General features: G+C 50.4%; 1 protein-coding gene across 3 annotated transcripts in view; it reads left to right on the top strand.

Moving 5' to 3' along the window:
* The window catches only part of LOC144943695 (fibulin-1-like), a 40,241-nt gene extending 30,454 nt beyond the window's left edge, over positions 1-9,787 (top strand). For all 3 annotated transcript variants that reach the window (XM_078871436.1, XM_078871437.1, XM_078871438.1), the window contains 5 exons: positions 329-454; positions 1,291-1,410; positions 2,378-2,512; positions 2,916-3,039; positions 3,850-9,787. In XM_078871436.1, coding sequence (XP_078727562.1) covers positions 329-454; positions 1,291-1,410; positions 2,378-2,512; positions 2,916-3,039; positions 3,850-4,207 — 863 coding nt within the window. In that variant the 3' untranslated portion in view covers positions 4,208-9,787. The remainder of the gene's footprint in view (positions 1-328; positions 455-1,290; positions 1,411-2,377; positions 2,513-2,915; positions 3,040-3,849) is intronic.
* The last annotated feature ends 4,277 nt before the right edge of the window (positions 9,788-14,064 follow it).

Raw genomic sequence — 14,064 nt, 5'->3', positions numbered from 1 at the left:
GCGCGTGGATTTTTCTCCTCCGGCTTTTCCCTCCACATTTAGAAACGTGCGTTTGAAGCATTTGGCTGCTTTAAATTTCCACGTGATAAGCCGCTTCGTTGAGCTAACATTTGTGGCCAGGTCGTTTCTCAAAAATAGCGACATTGCTCAGTGGGCCTTACCTGGTAAAATAAAAATTCGTTTATAGTTGAATAGCTTATTAATTTGACCTTTCCTGGGAGACAACGATTATTCTCACACGTGAGGGTCAGTCCATCCGTAGAGTCGTGGTGATCGACGAGGTCTCTCCTCTGCCTCTCCTCCTCCGCCCCGTCTCGTCTCTGCGCAGACATCAACGAGTGCAGGCAGTACCCAGGGCGGCTATGCAGCCACACGTGCGAGAATGTGCCGGGCTCCTACCACTGCAGCTGCAGCAGGGGGTTCCAGCTGGGCACCGACGGCAAGACCTGCGAAGGTGAGAGAGAGAGAGAGATTCCCACTGCCGGGAGACACGGCCACACGCAGAGATGATACTGTGACACGCCTCTATACACGTGTGTGTGTGCGTGCATGCGTGTGTGGGTCTGTGTGTGTGTGTGTGCGTTTGTGTGTGAGGGGAGCAGTAGCGTAGCGGTTAGTGCACTGTGTTACGAACCTGGCGGCCTGAGTTAGATTCCCGCTCACAGCTAACACCGATAACGATTATATGAACCGGTCCTGGGCCTCCCTCCCCTAGGTTGATTCAGCCTCAAATGACCACCCGGTGCGGTGTGTAAACATCGCCACTAGGGAGACAATTGCGGCTGGGCGTGTTGCTAGCCAACCACCCTCTCGTGTGCCATGCCGGCCTTCATAGGTGCTCGCTAACAGCACTTACCCAAACAGTCTGTTAAGTCTATATGAGGGATTTGTGTGTGTGTTCATTTTGGGGAGCGATGGTATTGAGGTAAGCGCAATTTGCTGCGAAACCAGCTAGCCATGTTCGATTCTCGGTCACGGCTAATTATAAAGTGACCGCGTATTCGCAGAACGACCTTAAAGGGGGAGACGTAAATTGGGGCATCACTGGCCCTTCTATTCCTCGTGTGATGCAGTTTGTGTTTTACGTCCTCATATCTCTTTCCTTGTTTTCCTTTCGTCAACGTTGCGACCGTCCCCGGGGGGGGGGGGTGGGGTCACTCTTGTGAATGAGACTTTCACCCCGTTCCTTTCGACCTCTCTCACTTGGCCACGAACAGAAAAAACCTTGAAACTTTAACTCTGTCCTCGATGTCGCTGCCGTCGTCGCGATTCTGCCGCTCTCGCTCGCAGACACAAACGAGTGCGAGTCGAGTCCCTGCAGCCAGGAGTGCGCCAACGTCATCGGCTCCTACCAGTGCTACTGCCGCCGCGGCTTTCAGCCCAGCGAGGTCGATGGGGTCACCTGCGAAGGTCAGCGCTGGCCCACCCGGCCCGCTGGCCCCCTGACCCCCCCATGGGAGGGCGACGTGCGGTCCCATCGTGTACGGTGCGACGACGTGCATGAGCCGCTCGTCACGGGAAATCGCGGCGCTGCTGCCTGCCCTGATTGATGCCAGGATGGAGAGATGTTAACTACCTCGCCTGGAATTCAGGAGGTTGTGGGTTCGGTCCAGACCCTGACGTCTGCTTTATGTTTCGAGTTTGCGTGTCTGTATACCCATGGTCACATGGATTTTTCTTGTTAGGTGGCAGTTATGCAACATTTTGGTAAAGTTGTGGTGCCACGCTGGCGAGATGTTAACTACCTCGTCTGGTATGTACCAGGTCCTGGGTTTGACCCTGACTTCGACGCCTGTATATTTGCATGTTATCTCCGTGGTCGCGTAGATTTTTCTCCGGGTCCTCCAGTTTTTCCCTCCACGTTTAGAATGAACACGTGTTTAGAGTATCTGGCTGCCATACATTTCCACATGATAAGCCACTTCATTGGTCAGGTCGCTTCTAAAAAGAGTTATATAGCTCAGTGGGCCTTACCTGGTAAAATAAAAAATAATTTAGTTGAGTTGAAATAGCGCCATAATCCGACGCGCTTTACGACAAAATTGTATGTAAGATGACAGCGGTTGCAATCAAGAGGAGAGTTATTAAAAGTGTTTGTGTGTAGTTAGGAGGACGGGTGGGTGTAGTTGAAGAGGGGTTGTGGTAAGGGTAGTGATAGGGGTTTGGGGTAGGGTTATGGGTAGTGATAGGGGTAGTTATAGTGGTTTGGCGTCAGTCTGTTCATAGCTGGGGGGCGGGTGCAGGGAGTAGCAGTAGCACGTGCGGGCATGTGAATGCTCTCAGAAACATACACCGTGTATGTACACGCTGTCATTACACAATTGTTGTGCGTGCGTGTACCGTCCTGTGCGTGCGTGCACGTGCCTGTGTCCCGCAGACGTTGACGAGTGCTCGCTGCCCGGGAGTAATGGCGGGCTCTGCGCGTACCGCTGTGCCAATGTGCCGGGCAGCTTCGAGTGCTACTGCCCCGCGTACGGCTACACCATGTCGCCCAACGGGCGCTCCTGCCTGGGTGAGCACGCACACACACGCACACACACGCACGCACACACACGCACACATGCACGCACGCACGCACACACGCACACACGCAAGACAAATATCCCTCGTATAGCCTTTAACAGACTTTTGGGACAAACACTTTTGCGAGTAGCACCTATGAACTGTGGCACACGAGGGGGAGTGGGTGGCCAGCACCGTGCCTCCAGCCGTCTTTGTCTCACCAATGACGATGTTTACACACCGCAGCAGGTATTCATTTGAGGCCGAGTCAACCTAGAGGAGGCCCAGGACCGGCTCAGATAATCGTCACTGGTATTGAGCGCCACAAGCGGGAATCGAACTCGGGTCGCCGGATTCGTAGCACAACGCGCTATAACCGCTGCACCGCCACTCTTTTCTTTGTGCGCGTGCAGACCTGGACGAGTGCGGCACCGGCACTCACAACTGCTCGTCGTCTGAGAACTGCTTCAACATGCAGGGCGGATTCCGCTGCCTCTCCTACCAGTGTCCGTCCAACTACCGTCGCTCGGCAGAGAAGTAGGCGATCCGACGTCCGCCCGACGTTACCGGCGTGACATTTGCCACCGCCCGTCGGCACAGACCTCGTATTCCGCTTGTGTCCGCTTAAGGCGGGTGTGCGGAGTCATTTTTTGTTTGTTTGTTGACCTTTCGCTTGCACCTGCGTGCGCGTGCATACGGGATCTTGTCAATCCATTGGCGGATGAGGACTTCCTGCCCTGTGCCGCGCAGGCAGGGAGGGTTATTTAAACCACATTTCACCACGCCGGTCAGCGCGGGGTTGGTGAAGTTGTGATAGCAAAGATGTGGGGGCATGGAAGCACAGGATAATAATGGATTTTGTTGCCCTGCCCTCTGCTGCCCACTGTAGCCCCAAAGTCTATAGCACCTGTTATGCATGGCGGTTGCCCAATGCAAGCGTTATCCAGGTTCATCCCTCCTTAGTGTCCGAGATTTATAGAGAATGGGGTACATTCCGGGTTTATTTAGTCATAGGCTTAATTGTTCATAATCATAAGATAGATGATGGAACAAGTAATAATTTACAGCTGTTTGTAAATCCACTGCTGCATGAAGGCCTCATGTTGGTTGAATGACCATACTTCACTCTCCTCCTGCCACCAACACTGCTGTCTCCGACATAATTCTCCTCCGAGTCAATCCACTGCTGGATGAAGGCCTCCATACACTACGTTGGACATGGGTGGAGGGAGGGGGGAGGGGTTATTCAGCCAAACTTCACCATCCACTGCTCTCGGTGATATCACTCCCTCGCCCCCGTCTATGACTGTCTGTCTCTCCCGTGTCTCTTCCGTGTCTCTCTGCCAGTCGCTGTGAACGAATGTCGTGCGCCGACCCGCAGGACTGCGCCAGCTCGCCCGTTCGCATCACCTACTACCAGCTGAGCTTCCCACGCACCGTGCCGCTGCCCGCCAACATCTTCCGCATCGGCCCGTCGCCCGCATACGCGGGCGACACCATCACGCTAGGCCTCACGGCGGGCAACCACGAGGGGCTGTTCGCCACGCGCAAGATGAACGCGTACACGGGCGTCGTGTACATGCAGCGCGCGCCCGACAGCCCCCGGGACCTGCTGCTCAACGTGGAGATGCGGCTCTTCCGCCAGGGCACGTTCACGACGTTCCTCGCCAAGATCTACGCCTTCATCACTTCTGAGGACTTCTGAGAGAGCGGGGGTGGGGGGGGGCACATGTGCGTGCGTGCGGGACTTGTGTGGGCGGGTGGCGGTGATGGTGGTTGAGGAGGAAGGGATGGTTGGTACCACGGCAAGCGTTTCAGATTGTGCTGTTTTGGTTTTAGCTTGTCTGGTCTGTTGCCCGGAAAACCGTGGAGAAATTATCTAAGGCCGCATTTTTTTTCTTTTTCCCATTACCGAGCCTTCATCCGATACGTTTGGCCGGATAAACGGGACTAAAAGTGTGACGAGTGCGATGGGAATGACCACTGTTCACCAACTTTTTGCTATTGTGGGAATCTCAAAGTACATCATAGACGTCTTTGTTGTTTGGAAACTTTTGATTCGATACCCGGTGACGATGTCTAAAAGGAAACAGGTCCCCTCAAGTAAGAATGCATAACCACTGCAATTGTTTTGGACATCCTGTAAATGGACTCGTGTGCTAGCAGCTGAATGAGTTGTTGCATCTCCAGCCCGGGGAGAGATTGTGACGGCTCGTGGAAGCCTTCGTTCAGCAGTGGATAGATCCTGGCTGATGATAATGATGAGCATCTCCTAAGATACGTCATTGCAAGCATAGGCCTACGACATCAAATTATCTCTGGCACTCTACAAACTATTTTGTAATTACCAGGTAGGGCCCACTGAGTAGCTATTTTTCAGAAGCGATCTGGCCACAAATGATAGCTCAACGAAGTGGCTCATCACATGTAAATTTATCGTAGTCAAATACTCTAAATGCATGTTTCTAAATGTGGAGGGAAAAACCGGAAGACCCGGAGAAAAAATTACACGACTGCTGGGAGATAGAACATGCAAACTCTAAATATACAACAGGCGTCAAGGTCGGGATCGAACCCGCGACCTCCTGCATACCAGGCCGGGGAGTTAATATCTCGTCACCAAGCGGACTAGTGCCGTTGGCAGAGATGCACGCAGCAGCAGGCAGCGCACACACTTAAGTTTGTTTCTGTGTTACCGTGCCACTCGTTTGTCCGTGGTTGCTAAGAGGGGAAGAACACGCGAGCGCTGAGGAATCGAAGTCTCCTTCGTTCGTTACCCCCACTGCCCTTCACCAGGTGTCAAGTCCTGCGAGTGATGGCGAGATTCCAAAGGTCACGCTTCATGTCTGCGCCGCGCGTGGCCTTGCAAGGTCAATTAATAATTTTGCAGCTGGGATCGCGGTTTGTATTTTCGAGGCAGCTAGGAAACGTTCACCGCTGTCTCCAACAGGAGTCACAAATCACCCCCGGTTGCCACTCGCTGCGTAATGCGCGGATTTTTTTTTACATATATACACAGTATATAGTTTCCATGTCAGTTCGAAAGAAGGATGAATTTATCACTTATTTTTAGGGTCGCCCGTAGAACTGGAGTTGGTGGTACGTGGCGAATGGCCACAGCCAAAGCGAGAGGTGTCGTGGATGTGGTGGTGCCAATCGCGGGAGAATATATTCTGCGTCACAGACCCGGCTAAAATTAATCCCTGATTTCGAAGCGTTTCAAACTTCCAACAAAGAAGTGCTGAATTAGTTTGTGGGGGTGATGCGTTTCAGAACAAACGTGATAAGGAATAATTCTGTGAAATGGTAAACATTTAGCAAATAGTAGCACGATCGCTGAACTTTTTTAAACACCACTGCGGCATATCATACATTGTGTGTGTGTGTATTAAGGTATCGTATATATTTTATCTTTGTATATCATAACAGGTGGTTTGAGTTTGGGGTCCTGAAGAAAAACGTATTTAATCAGCATACATCATCTGCGAGAACGTGGATCAGACAAACAGACATTAATAATACATTCATTTTATATAGCAGCATTCATGCTAACAGCAGCCCACAACGCTGTACGTTAATTATATATAAGGACCAAATCCCATATAAGTGGTTGCCTAAGTACAGCGTGAAAGAAGCCCAACACACATACCACGCAAATAAAACCCATCCTACCAAGCTTTTTTTTTTTACAAATTAAGAAATGTCACCAAAACGAAAAAAGCACAAAAAAGTTTTTTCTCGTAGAAGCTGAAACAAAGGCTGAGAAGTGCGCAACGAAGCGTGCAGCGGTGCATGGATCGAGTTCCGCTGAGACACGGGAAGAGGACAACGCGCGTTTGGGGAACGAGCTCGCAAGGGGCCAAATCTCCTTTTGGCCGTTTAGGAGATTGGAGTGGATCCTGGGCAAGACGCCGTCGTTCGGAGGGGAGCGTTGGTGGCCGGAGGTCGAGATCAACGAGTGGATAGATCATGGCTGATTGTATGTTGAACTTTTGCACCGTACGTAGCCAATTGTGCTAATCGGACGTGCGGGGGAAGTACAACAAACTAAACGCAGTTCTAAAGAGATGAATTTTCAGTCTAGAAGATTTCAATGTGCATAGCTCCAGTGGCTTCCTAATATCGGAAGGAAGAGCGTTCCAGACGGCCGCAGAAGGGCATCTGAAAGCACGGTTGGCTACGTGTACGGTACGAGGTTGACCGGAGTTCACGTGATTGATAATTATGCACCTTGATTGTGATAATATAACACGTCTTTTTTCATGGTCTCTCCAAGTCAGCGAAACCTACAGTGGGTTCCACAGCTGACGAGATCCACATTTGCGCTCTCTTGTCTGCCATGCGACGATCGCTGTGCAAGGCATTGTGGGAAGGCCCACCGATTGTGGAAAAAGAGGCAATTGAAGGGACCTCAGATGTAGTTCTCTGATGCCATTTTCCAGAGGCCACTCTCTGACACAGGGTAGACCACTACTATATGGGAAAATTTCAAACTGAAAATGGATTTGTCGTGTGACACGATGCAGGACGATGCAAAATCCAATTGCTGTATTGTACTTCTCTGCTCCCACATATCTCCTCCCCAGCTTCACTAACCCTTACTGACCAGCGTGATGCATTATGGTCAGATAACTCACACTACCTGCTTGTTGTGGGGAGGCCCTCATCCAGCAGTGGATATACAAATCCCCCTTCCCTCTGCCAGTTGACCACGAACAGGTGAGCGAGACCCCTACATTGAGTTGTGGGGTGTGGTTGGTGGTGGTGGTGGTTGTGGTGGTTAGGATGGGGTGGTTGGCTATGGAGGGGGGGGGGACGTCACTGAGAGTGTGGCTGTACATATACATTATAATGCCAATAGCACATTTTTAATGAGACTTTTAGTTTAAACGCTGTTAATTAGGTACCCCCCCCCCCTCCACTGCTTATTTTATCTCCGCGATGTTCCTGCTTTTAGCCAAGGGCTGGCATGTAAGGGTTCATGCAACGCCCTTTGGCATTTGCGCGATGACCACATTGAAATGCCAGCCTGGGGCGTGGGATTGAAAAGGAGCATCAAGCCAAGGGTCAGAATTTATTTTGGCTTTGGCCACCGGCGGCGTCGCGCGGGATTTTTACTTTCCACGCCTTCAAAAAAAGGGGCTTCTGTTCCGAGTACACGAGACTGACAGATCGGGGAGCAGCGGAAAACTTTAAACTCTTTGGCAAAAATATCGAGTCACGTCCATGTCTGCGGTGGTACAAGTTGTATTTAAACAACCGAAACTCTGTTAACTTTTTTTCCCGTAATGTTTTTGGTGGATTTTTTTTTATTCCATCCTACACAAAATTAGAAATGTTACATGGCATTTGGGGCCATCCATTTAGTACGTACTCATGGAGGGGGGTTAACCCAAATGCGTACGCTTGCGTATAGGGGGGTCTACTGACAATGTACGTACGCATAGGAAACGGGGGGGGGGGGTGAAGCCTCGATAAAAAATGTGTGGACATTGACCTTCAAATGAGCTACAGTTGAGTTTCTTTAGCTGTCAGACAAATACTACCGGGAGGTGTGGGACTGGGAGAGGCGTCACTTGGATGCCACCGTACCCCTGACTGCAGCTATTACGCAGCTCAGCAAAATAAGTGGCCAAGGTACAAAACTTTATTTAATGCAGCCGGTAGTGGACTATGTTTGCTTAAACACGTTAATATTATTAATCCTTGATTGTTTCTGCGTGGATTAAATATCGGCCGTTCTATAGGATTCGGGGGGGGGGGTGCGTCAAGCGAACGTACGCAGGTGAGGTGAGGGGTCAAGTTTCGACAGATGTTTGCGTACCTACTCAATGGATGGCCCTTTTTTGAGTTGGAGATGGCCCAATAGGGCACAGCGTTGAGCCCGGTACTCCTGAGAACCCGGTTTGAAATCCAGGTTTCGGCCACTTTGTTAAACTGGGTTCTTAAGTGTAAGCGAGGTGATGGCCTTGGCTCATTGGCTAATTAAACCCACGACCTCCTGGATACCAGGCGAGGTAGTTAACATCTGGCCCCCGTGACACCCCGAATGACTGCATACACAACAAAAAAACACCAAATTAATGGGGTTCCCCCCCCAACTTCAATTACCGAAATGTTGCAGCTCTGAGATTAAAAATATATGTGTGTATTGCTTTGACTGGCATGTTTTGAACAAAGTGTGGATGAAGGCAATTCAGAAGCAGTTCTGTGATGTCTCCTTCACGGGGCAGGGCAGGGGGGGGGGAGATCCACTGCTCTGTGGGAACTCCGCATGGGCGGTTCGCCTCGTTAAATGGCACCGCACCGACAGCACAAACTACAAACTGGGTAGAACATTGAGGATAAGACAAATGGCAAGTATGGTTATTTTATAGTAGTACAGTAGTCTTGAGTTAAAATTATCTATTTACAACAAGAGTATACGAATGCAATAATTAGCATTACGACAGGACTTTCCATTATGACTTTAGAGGATGTATAACTGCAGGAAATACTGTTTAGTCTCAACACTCTGTTTATATCTTACAATAGAAGAAACTCGTATCGTGCCTATTATTACCAGTGCGTCACCACTACGGTACTTTAATTACGACTTATTATTTTATGCCAAAGTTATATATTATTTTTCGTTGCGCGTGCGTGTGTATGTATGTCCTGTGGTATAAATAAATGTAAGCCTGCTTAACTGAATATTTAGTGCCCAGGTCATAAGTTGCATCGCTTTTAAAGCCACTTGGTAGTGTGTGTGTGTTCACGGTTGCGCTGTACAGCGCTCCGATGGGGTCTTCAGGGTCTGCCCGCCATGATGTCCGACGTTCCGCTCCACGTGCCGGAGGTTTCTTCGGGAAGCTAATTCAGTTCTTTCATCAGCAATTAAATGTAGTGCTTTTAAAGCTGCCTGTCTTTGTGCAGCTAATCGACATACGTGTTCAGCCGATGCCTCTTGTGGTGTGTGTACATTTATGCTGTCCCGCTGCTTGCTTGATTGGTGCGCTTGTGTTTTACAGGATGGCCCAAAAGACAGGACACACATAGGGCTATTTAATTTATCTTAATACTGACATGAAAACATTTTCAAAGTGCTACATTAATTTCAACAGATAATTCGTGCGTGCATTAATGGCAAGGGGAAGACGGCTTGAACATTTAATGAAATAAATTAAATAACTCTGTGTGATATATTAAAATAAGTATTATAATAATAACCCGTACGTGTTCTGTACTTTGGGCCACCCCCCGTATATACGTACGGTATTTTATTGGAATATCTATTTAAACGCGTACGGCGACAACAATCTGTGCGCCCAGCGGCGGTGGGCAACCTCCTGGCTTAGCCCGCGGGCCCGGATCGGACCCGCGACTTCAGTTTATGCACGGTCACGCGACGCCCACCCATCCATCCACCCATCCATCCACCCACCCACCCATCCACCCACCCATGCACCCACCAACCCACCACGACATCTGTCCGTGACTTGCGAGCAACTTTGTACTAGAGGGGGGGGGATATTTTGGTGCTGGAAACAACACCTCTCTTTAAATAAAATAATTTTAACGCACCGAGTCGCTGCTTTCCCTCACTGTAAGGAGGGCCTGTTGGTAACGATAGCAAGTGATCGAGGTGTTATGTGACCCCCCCCTCCCTCTTACCTTGGTGAACGGCAATGTCAGCGGTTTCCCAGGCATTACGGGGGGGGGGGTCTTTATCTTTGGAGTGGTTGCGTAGCGGTTAACGCGCTACGCTACGAACCTGGCGACCCCCCCCCCCTCCCGCTCACGTTGGCCAACACCAGTGACGATTATCTGAACCGGTCTTGGGCCTCCGCTAGGTTTACTCGGCCTCAAATGGGTTACCTGGTGCAGTGTGGAAACGTCGTCACTCGTGAGGCAAAGGAGGCCACGCGTGGTGCTGGCCACCCACCCCACCCGGCACCCACCCCCCTCCCTCGTGCGCCGTGCCGGCCTGCATAGGTGCATCGCTCACAGCACTTGCCCCAACAGTTTGTTGAGGCTATACGAGGGAGGGGGGGGGGGGTCTTTGTCTTTGCCTACGCCCCTTCTCTCTCCCACCAGTTAGTCCTATTGGTCCCTCCGTAATTATGTGGCTCTTTTTTTCCTGCTTGAGTCGGTGCGCCTGAGGTGTCGGCATAGATTGGTGATGTGCACGTGTGATGCTACTTAGTAAGTGTATTCATACTCAACACCCTGTTCCAATTTGCCGTGTTTAGTCGATTGAAGCCATTCCATGTAATGTGATTTGTACAATGGCGTCAAATAAACGTATAGTAATCGTCGTTTTACCAAGTGGGAAATCGGACCGTGCATTGACCAACTTACACACGTTCGTGTACACCTGGGTTGAACAGGGGGTTGAGCGTGGATGACGCATGGATGGCCGACCATGTGTAGTAGGTTCAATGAGACTTGGACGACGTAGTCGGAGGCACACTTATTTATTAACCGTTTCACTCAATACAGGCCAAGGTATACAACACTCGAAGGGGTATCGGCCCCTTCACCCGTCTAACAGGGAGACCCCACTAGCACTAGCCCGGCTAGCCTGCTCCCAGGTCCTCCACTCGAGAGCTCGGGGAGGCTAGCTGATCCAGTTCTGGCCAAGCTGGGACTACGGCACCCTGAGTCCCCAGACCGGCTCTTACAAGAGCATCGGCTCTGGGCTCTCGGGGCCACGCCACTGGCTTGCCCTGGTCGGTCCTGAGAAGGACAGCGATCCAGGGGAGTCCCAGGGCCTATCTAGCCGGTCTTCTTTCTTCGCTGGTTTAAGCTAAACACTCAACCCCGAGCCCACCGGCTCACCGCCTTATATAGCAACTCCCCCCCCCGCCCCCGAGGGGTGGGGCCGTGGGGGATCACAGCGCCGTTACAGCCCCCCAGGCCAAACGGTGCGGACGTGGATGTAAGCATCCTTCCGCGTGCGGGCATAACCACCCCTGGTGTGTTTGTTCGCCCTCCCGTAACACCTCTACACATGCATCAAAGGTGTTGCAGGCGGCTGCGGGGGGGGGGGGGGGGGCTACATTGTGGGCAGCAGAGGGGCAGCGCAGCAAAATGCATTGCTGCAATGTGCAGTCCTTTCGTTGGCTCTGCTCCCCGCCTTGACCAATCCGCACTGGCGCAAGCGTGGTGTAGTATGGTCAAAGAACAGCCATAACCAAGCATTTAGCTATGTATGTTTGTTGGATTTCTTTCACACCGTACGTAGCAAATCGTGTTCATCGGAGGTGCGGCAGAATGACAACAAACTAAACAAAAATCAGTTATAAAGAAAGTCGTTTTCAGTCTAGATGACAGCTCCAGTGGCTTCCTAATATCGGAAGGAAGAGCGTTCCAGACGGCCGCAGAAACGCATCTGAAAGTGTGCGATGCGGTGACTGCCTTTGTTCGATGGGTTCGCCAAAAGCTGCTGCGAGGATGACTAAAGGGTTTTGACAGGGGCACACACACACACCATACATACAGCAATTTCCCCAACAGCCCGTTAAAGGCTATATATATGGGGGGACGTTGTCTTTGTTTCCGAGTGTGGCAGAGTAACCCGTTGTACAGCATAATACGCCACCCGCTTAACGTTTGTTTATAATCCGAAGAAATATGTGACGTGGTTTAAAGGTTCAATACTGTGGGAGTTCGTTAATTATAACATAACTCTGCACGCATTCGTTGATGATTTTTACTTTTATATTTTTGGTCAAAAATTTCGCTCCAAACACACACAATCTATCAATCCCCCGGATTCTTTTCCGACACTTACACGAAGTGAATCAATCGATCTGAGTCTTGATGGAGCAACGTATCATTGGAAGCCAGATGAGTTGTCGCAGATGTCCTTTGCCCTTTATTATATATCCACAGTGAGCTTCGCTTCGACGTGGATGTCGTTCGAAGGAGTCGGAAGGCCGTTGTGTGGCCGGCCATCGTGGTTCAAAAATGTTGACGCTTGAAAATGTTTTGCTTTGGCAAACTTCTCTCGGTGGGCAAAATACGCACGCAGAATCATCACATCCCCCCCCCCCCCACCTCTTTCAACAGCGAAGACGTTGCAGGACTCTCCTCAAATAAGATTCTTACGACTCGGTGCGTTAGACAAATAACCAAAACCTCAACACATTTACCAATAACTAACATTTTATATTACCGGGTAAGGCCCACTGGGCTATATATAGCTGTTTCAGAAGTGACCTGGTCACAAATGGTAATCCAGAGAAGCGGCTTATCGTTTGGAAATGTATAGCAGCCAGAGCCTCTGAATGCACGACGAAACTAGACGTGGGAGTAAAAAGCAGACACGGAGAAAAATCATCGCGACCACGGGCAGAGAGACACGCAAACTCCAAATATACGGCAGGCGTCAGAGTCGGCATCGAACCTACGACCTCCTGTAAGCCAGGCGAGGTAGTTAACATCTCATAGCCACCGTGATCATGATGAGAGAGAGAGACACGCAATGTCAAAATATACAGCAGGCGTCAGGGTCAGCATCGAACCTACGACCTCCTGCATACCAGGCGAGGTAGTTAACATATCCTAACCACCGTGATCATGATGAGAGAGAGAGCGAGAGACACGCAAACTCCAAATATACAGCAGCAGGCGTCAGGGTCGGCATCGAATCTACGACCTCCTGCATACTAGGCGAGGTAGTTAACATATCCTAGCCACCGTGATCATGATGAGAGAGAGAGAGACACGCAAACTCCAAATATACAGCAGCAGGCGTCGGGGTCGGCATCGAATCTACGACCTCCTGTATACCAGGCGAGGTAGTTAACATCTCCTAGCCACCGCGTCGTCACGTCGCCTGCAATTCAGCACTGTGGACTCAGCGGGGGTTAGTGGATCAGACAAATGTGACACTCCCTGTAGTCGGCGTCGAAGAGGTAGCATCATACCCTGACGTGCCAGGAGAATTCGGTACAGCAAATGTAGACTTCATCTGTTCCAACATCTGTATGGGACAGGGCAATGGTTCTCAATGGGGGGGGGGGGGGGGGGGGTTGCTCGGACCCCCTGGGGGTTTGTGAGGTGATTTACAAATGTGTGTGTGTGTGTGAAATTATGTCGTACACGAGAGTGATTGGTGAATCATCATGTATGAATATGCTAATGTAAAATAACTACGATAACATTGTAATCCACATGGTACATTAGAACGATATAAAATACCTTTATAAACTCACTGATCGTTAACAATGTTGGTTGCCAAGAGTAACCAACGAGCGCGAACAGACGACGCCACGCGTGCAGAGCGTGACGTGGAATTAGTTTAAATTTGTTTTTGCTGTTACCGGCTAAGTTGGGATGTACCTCACGAAATGACGATCATTATTCTCAGAACCGTGGTTGTGTCAGGCAAGGAGGGGGGGGGGGTGCTCGGTGGAAATAAAATTCAACGAGCGGGTCAACAGTAGCCCAATAAAAGTTGAGAACCACTGGGATAGAGCGTTGCTCCCTCACGCGCGTGGGGTTTTTTTTGCCAGGTGCTGCGGTTTTCCTACCGCACGTAAAAAAACAAGGCACATTAATTGACTGAAAACATCT

This window comes from Lampetra fluviatilis, chromosome 32 (genome assembly GCF_964198595.1).
Source record: "Lampetra fluviatilis chromosome 32, kcLamFluv1.1, whole genome shotgun sequence".
Classification (NCBI taxonomy): domain Eukaryota; kingdom Metazoa; phylum Chordata; class Hyperoartia; order Petromyzontiformes; family Petromyzontidae; genus Lampetra; species Lampetra fluviatilis.
Note: the sequence above shows the minus strand (reverse complement) of the source record. Positions and strands in the feature narration are given on the sequence as shown.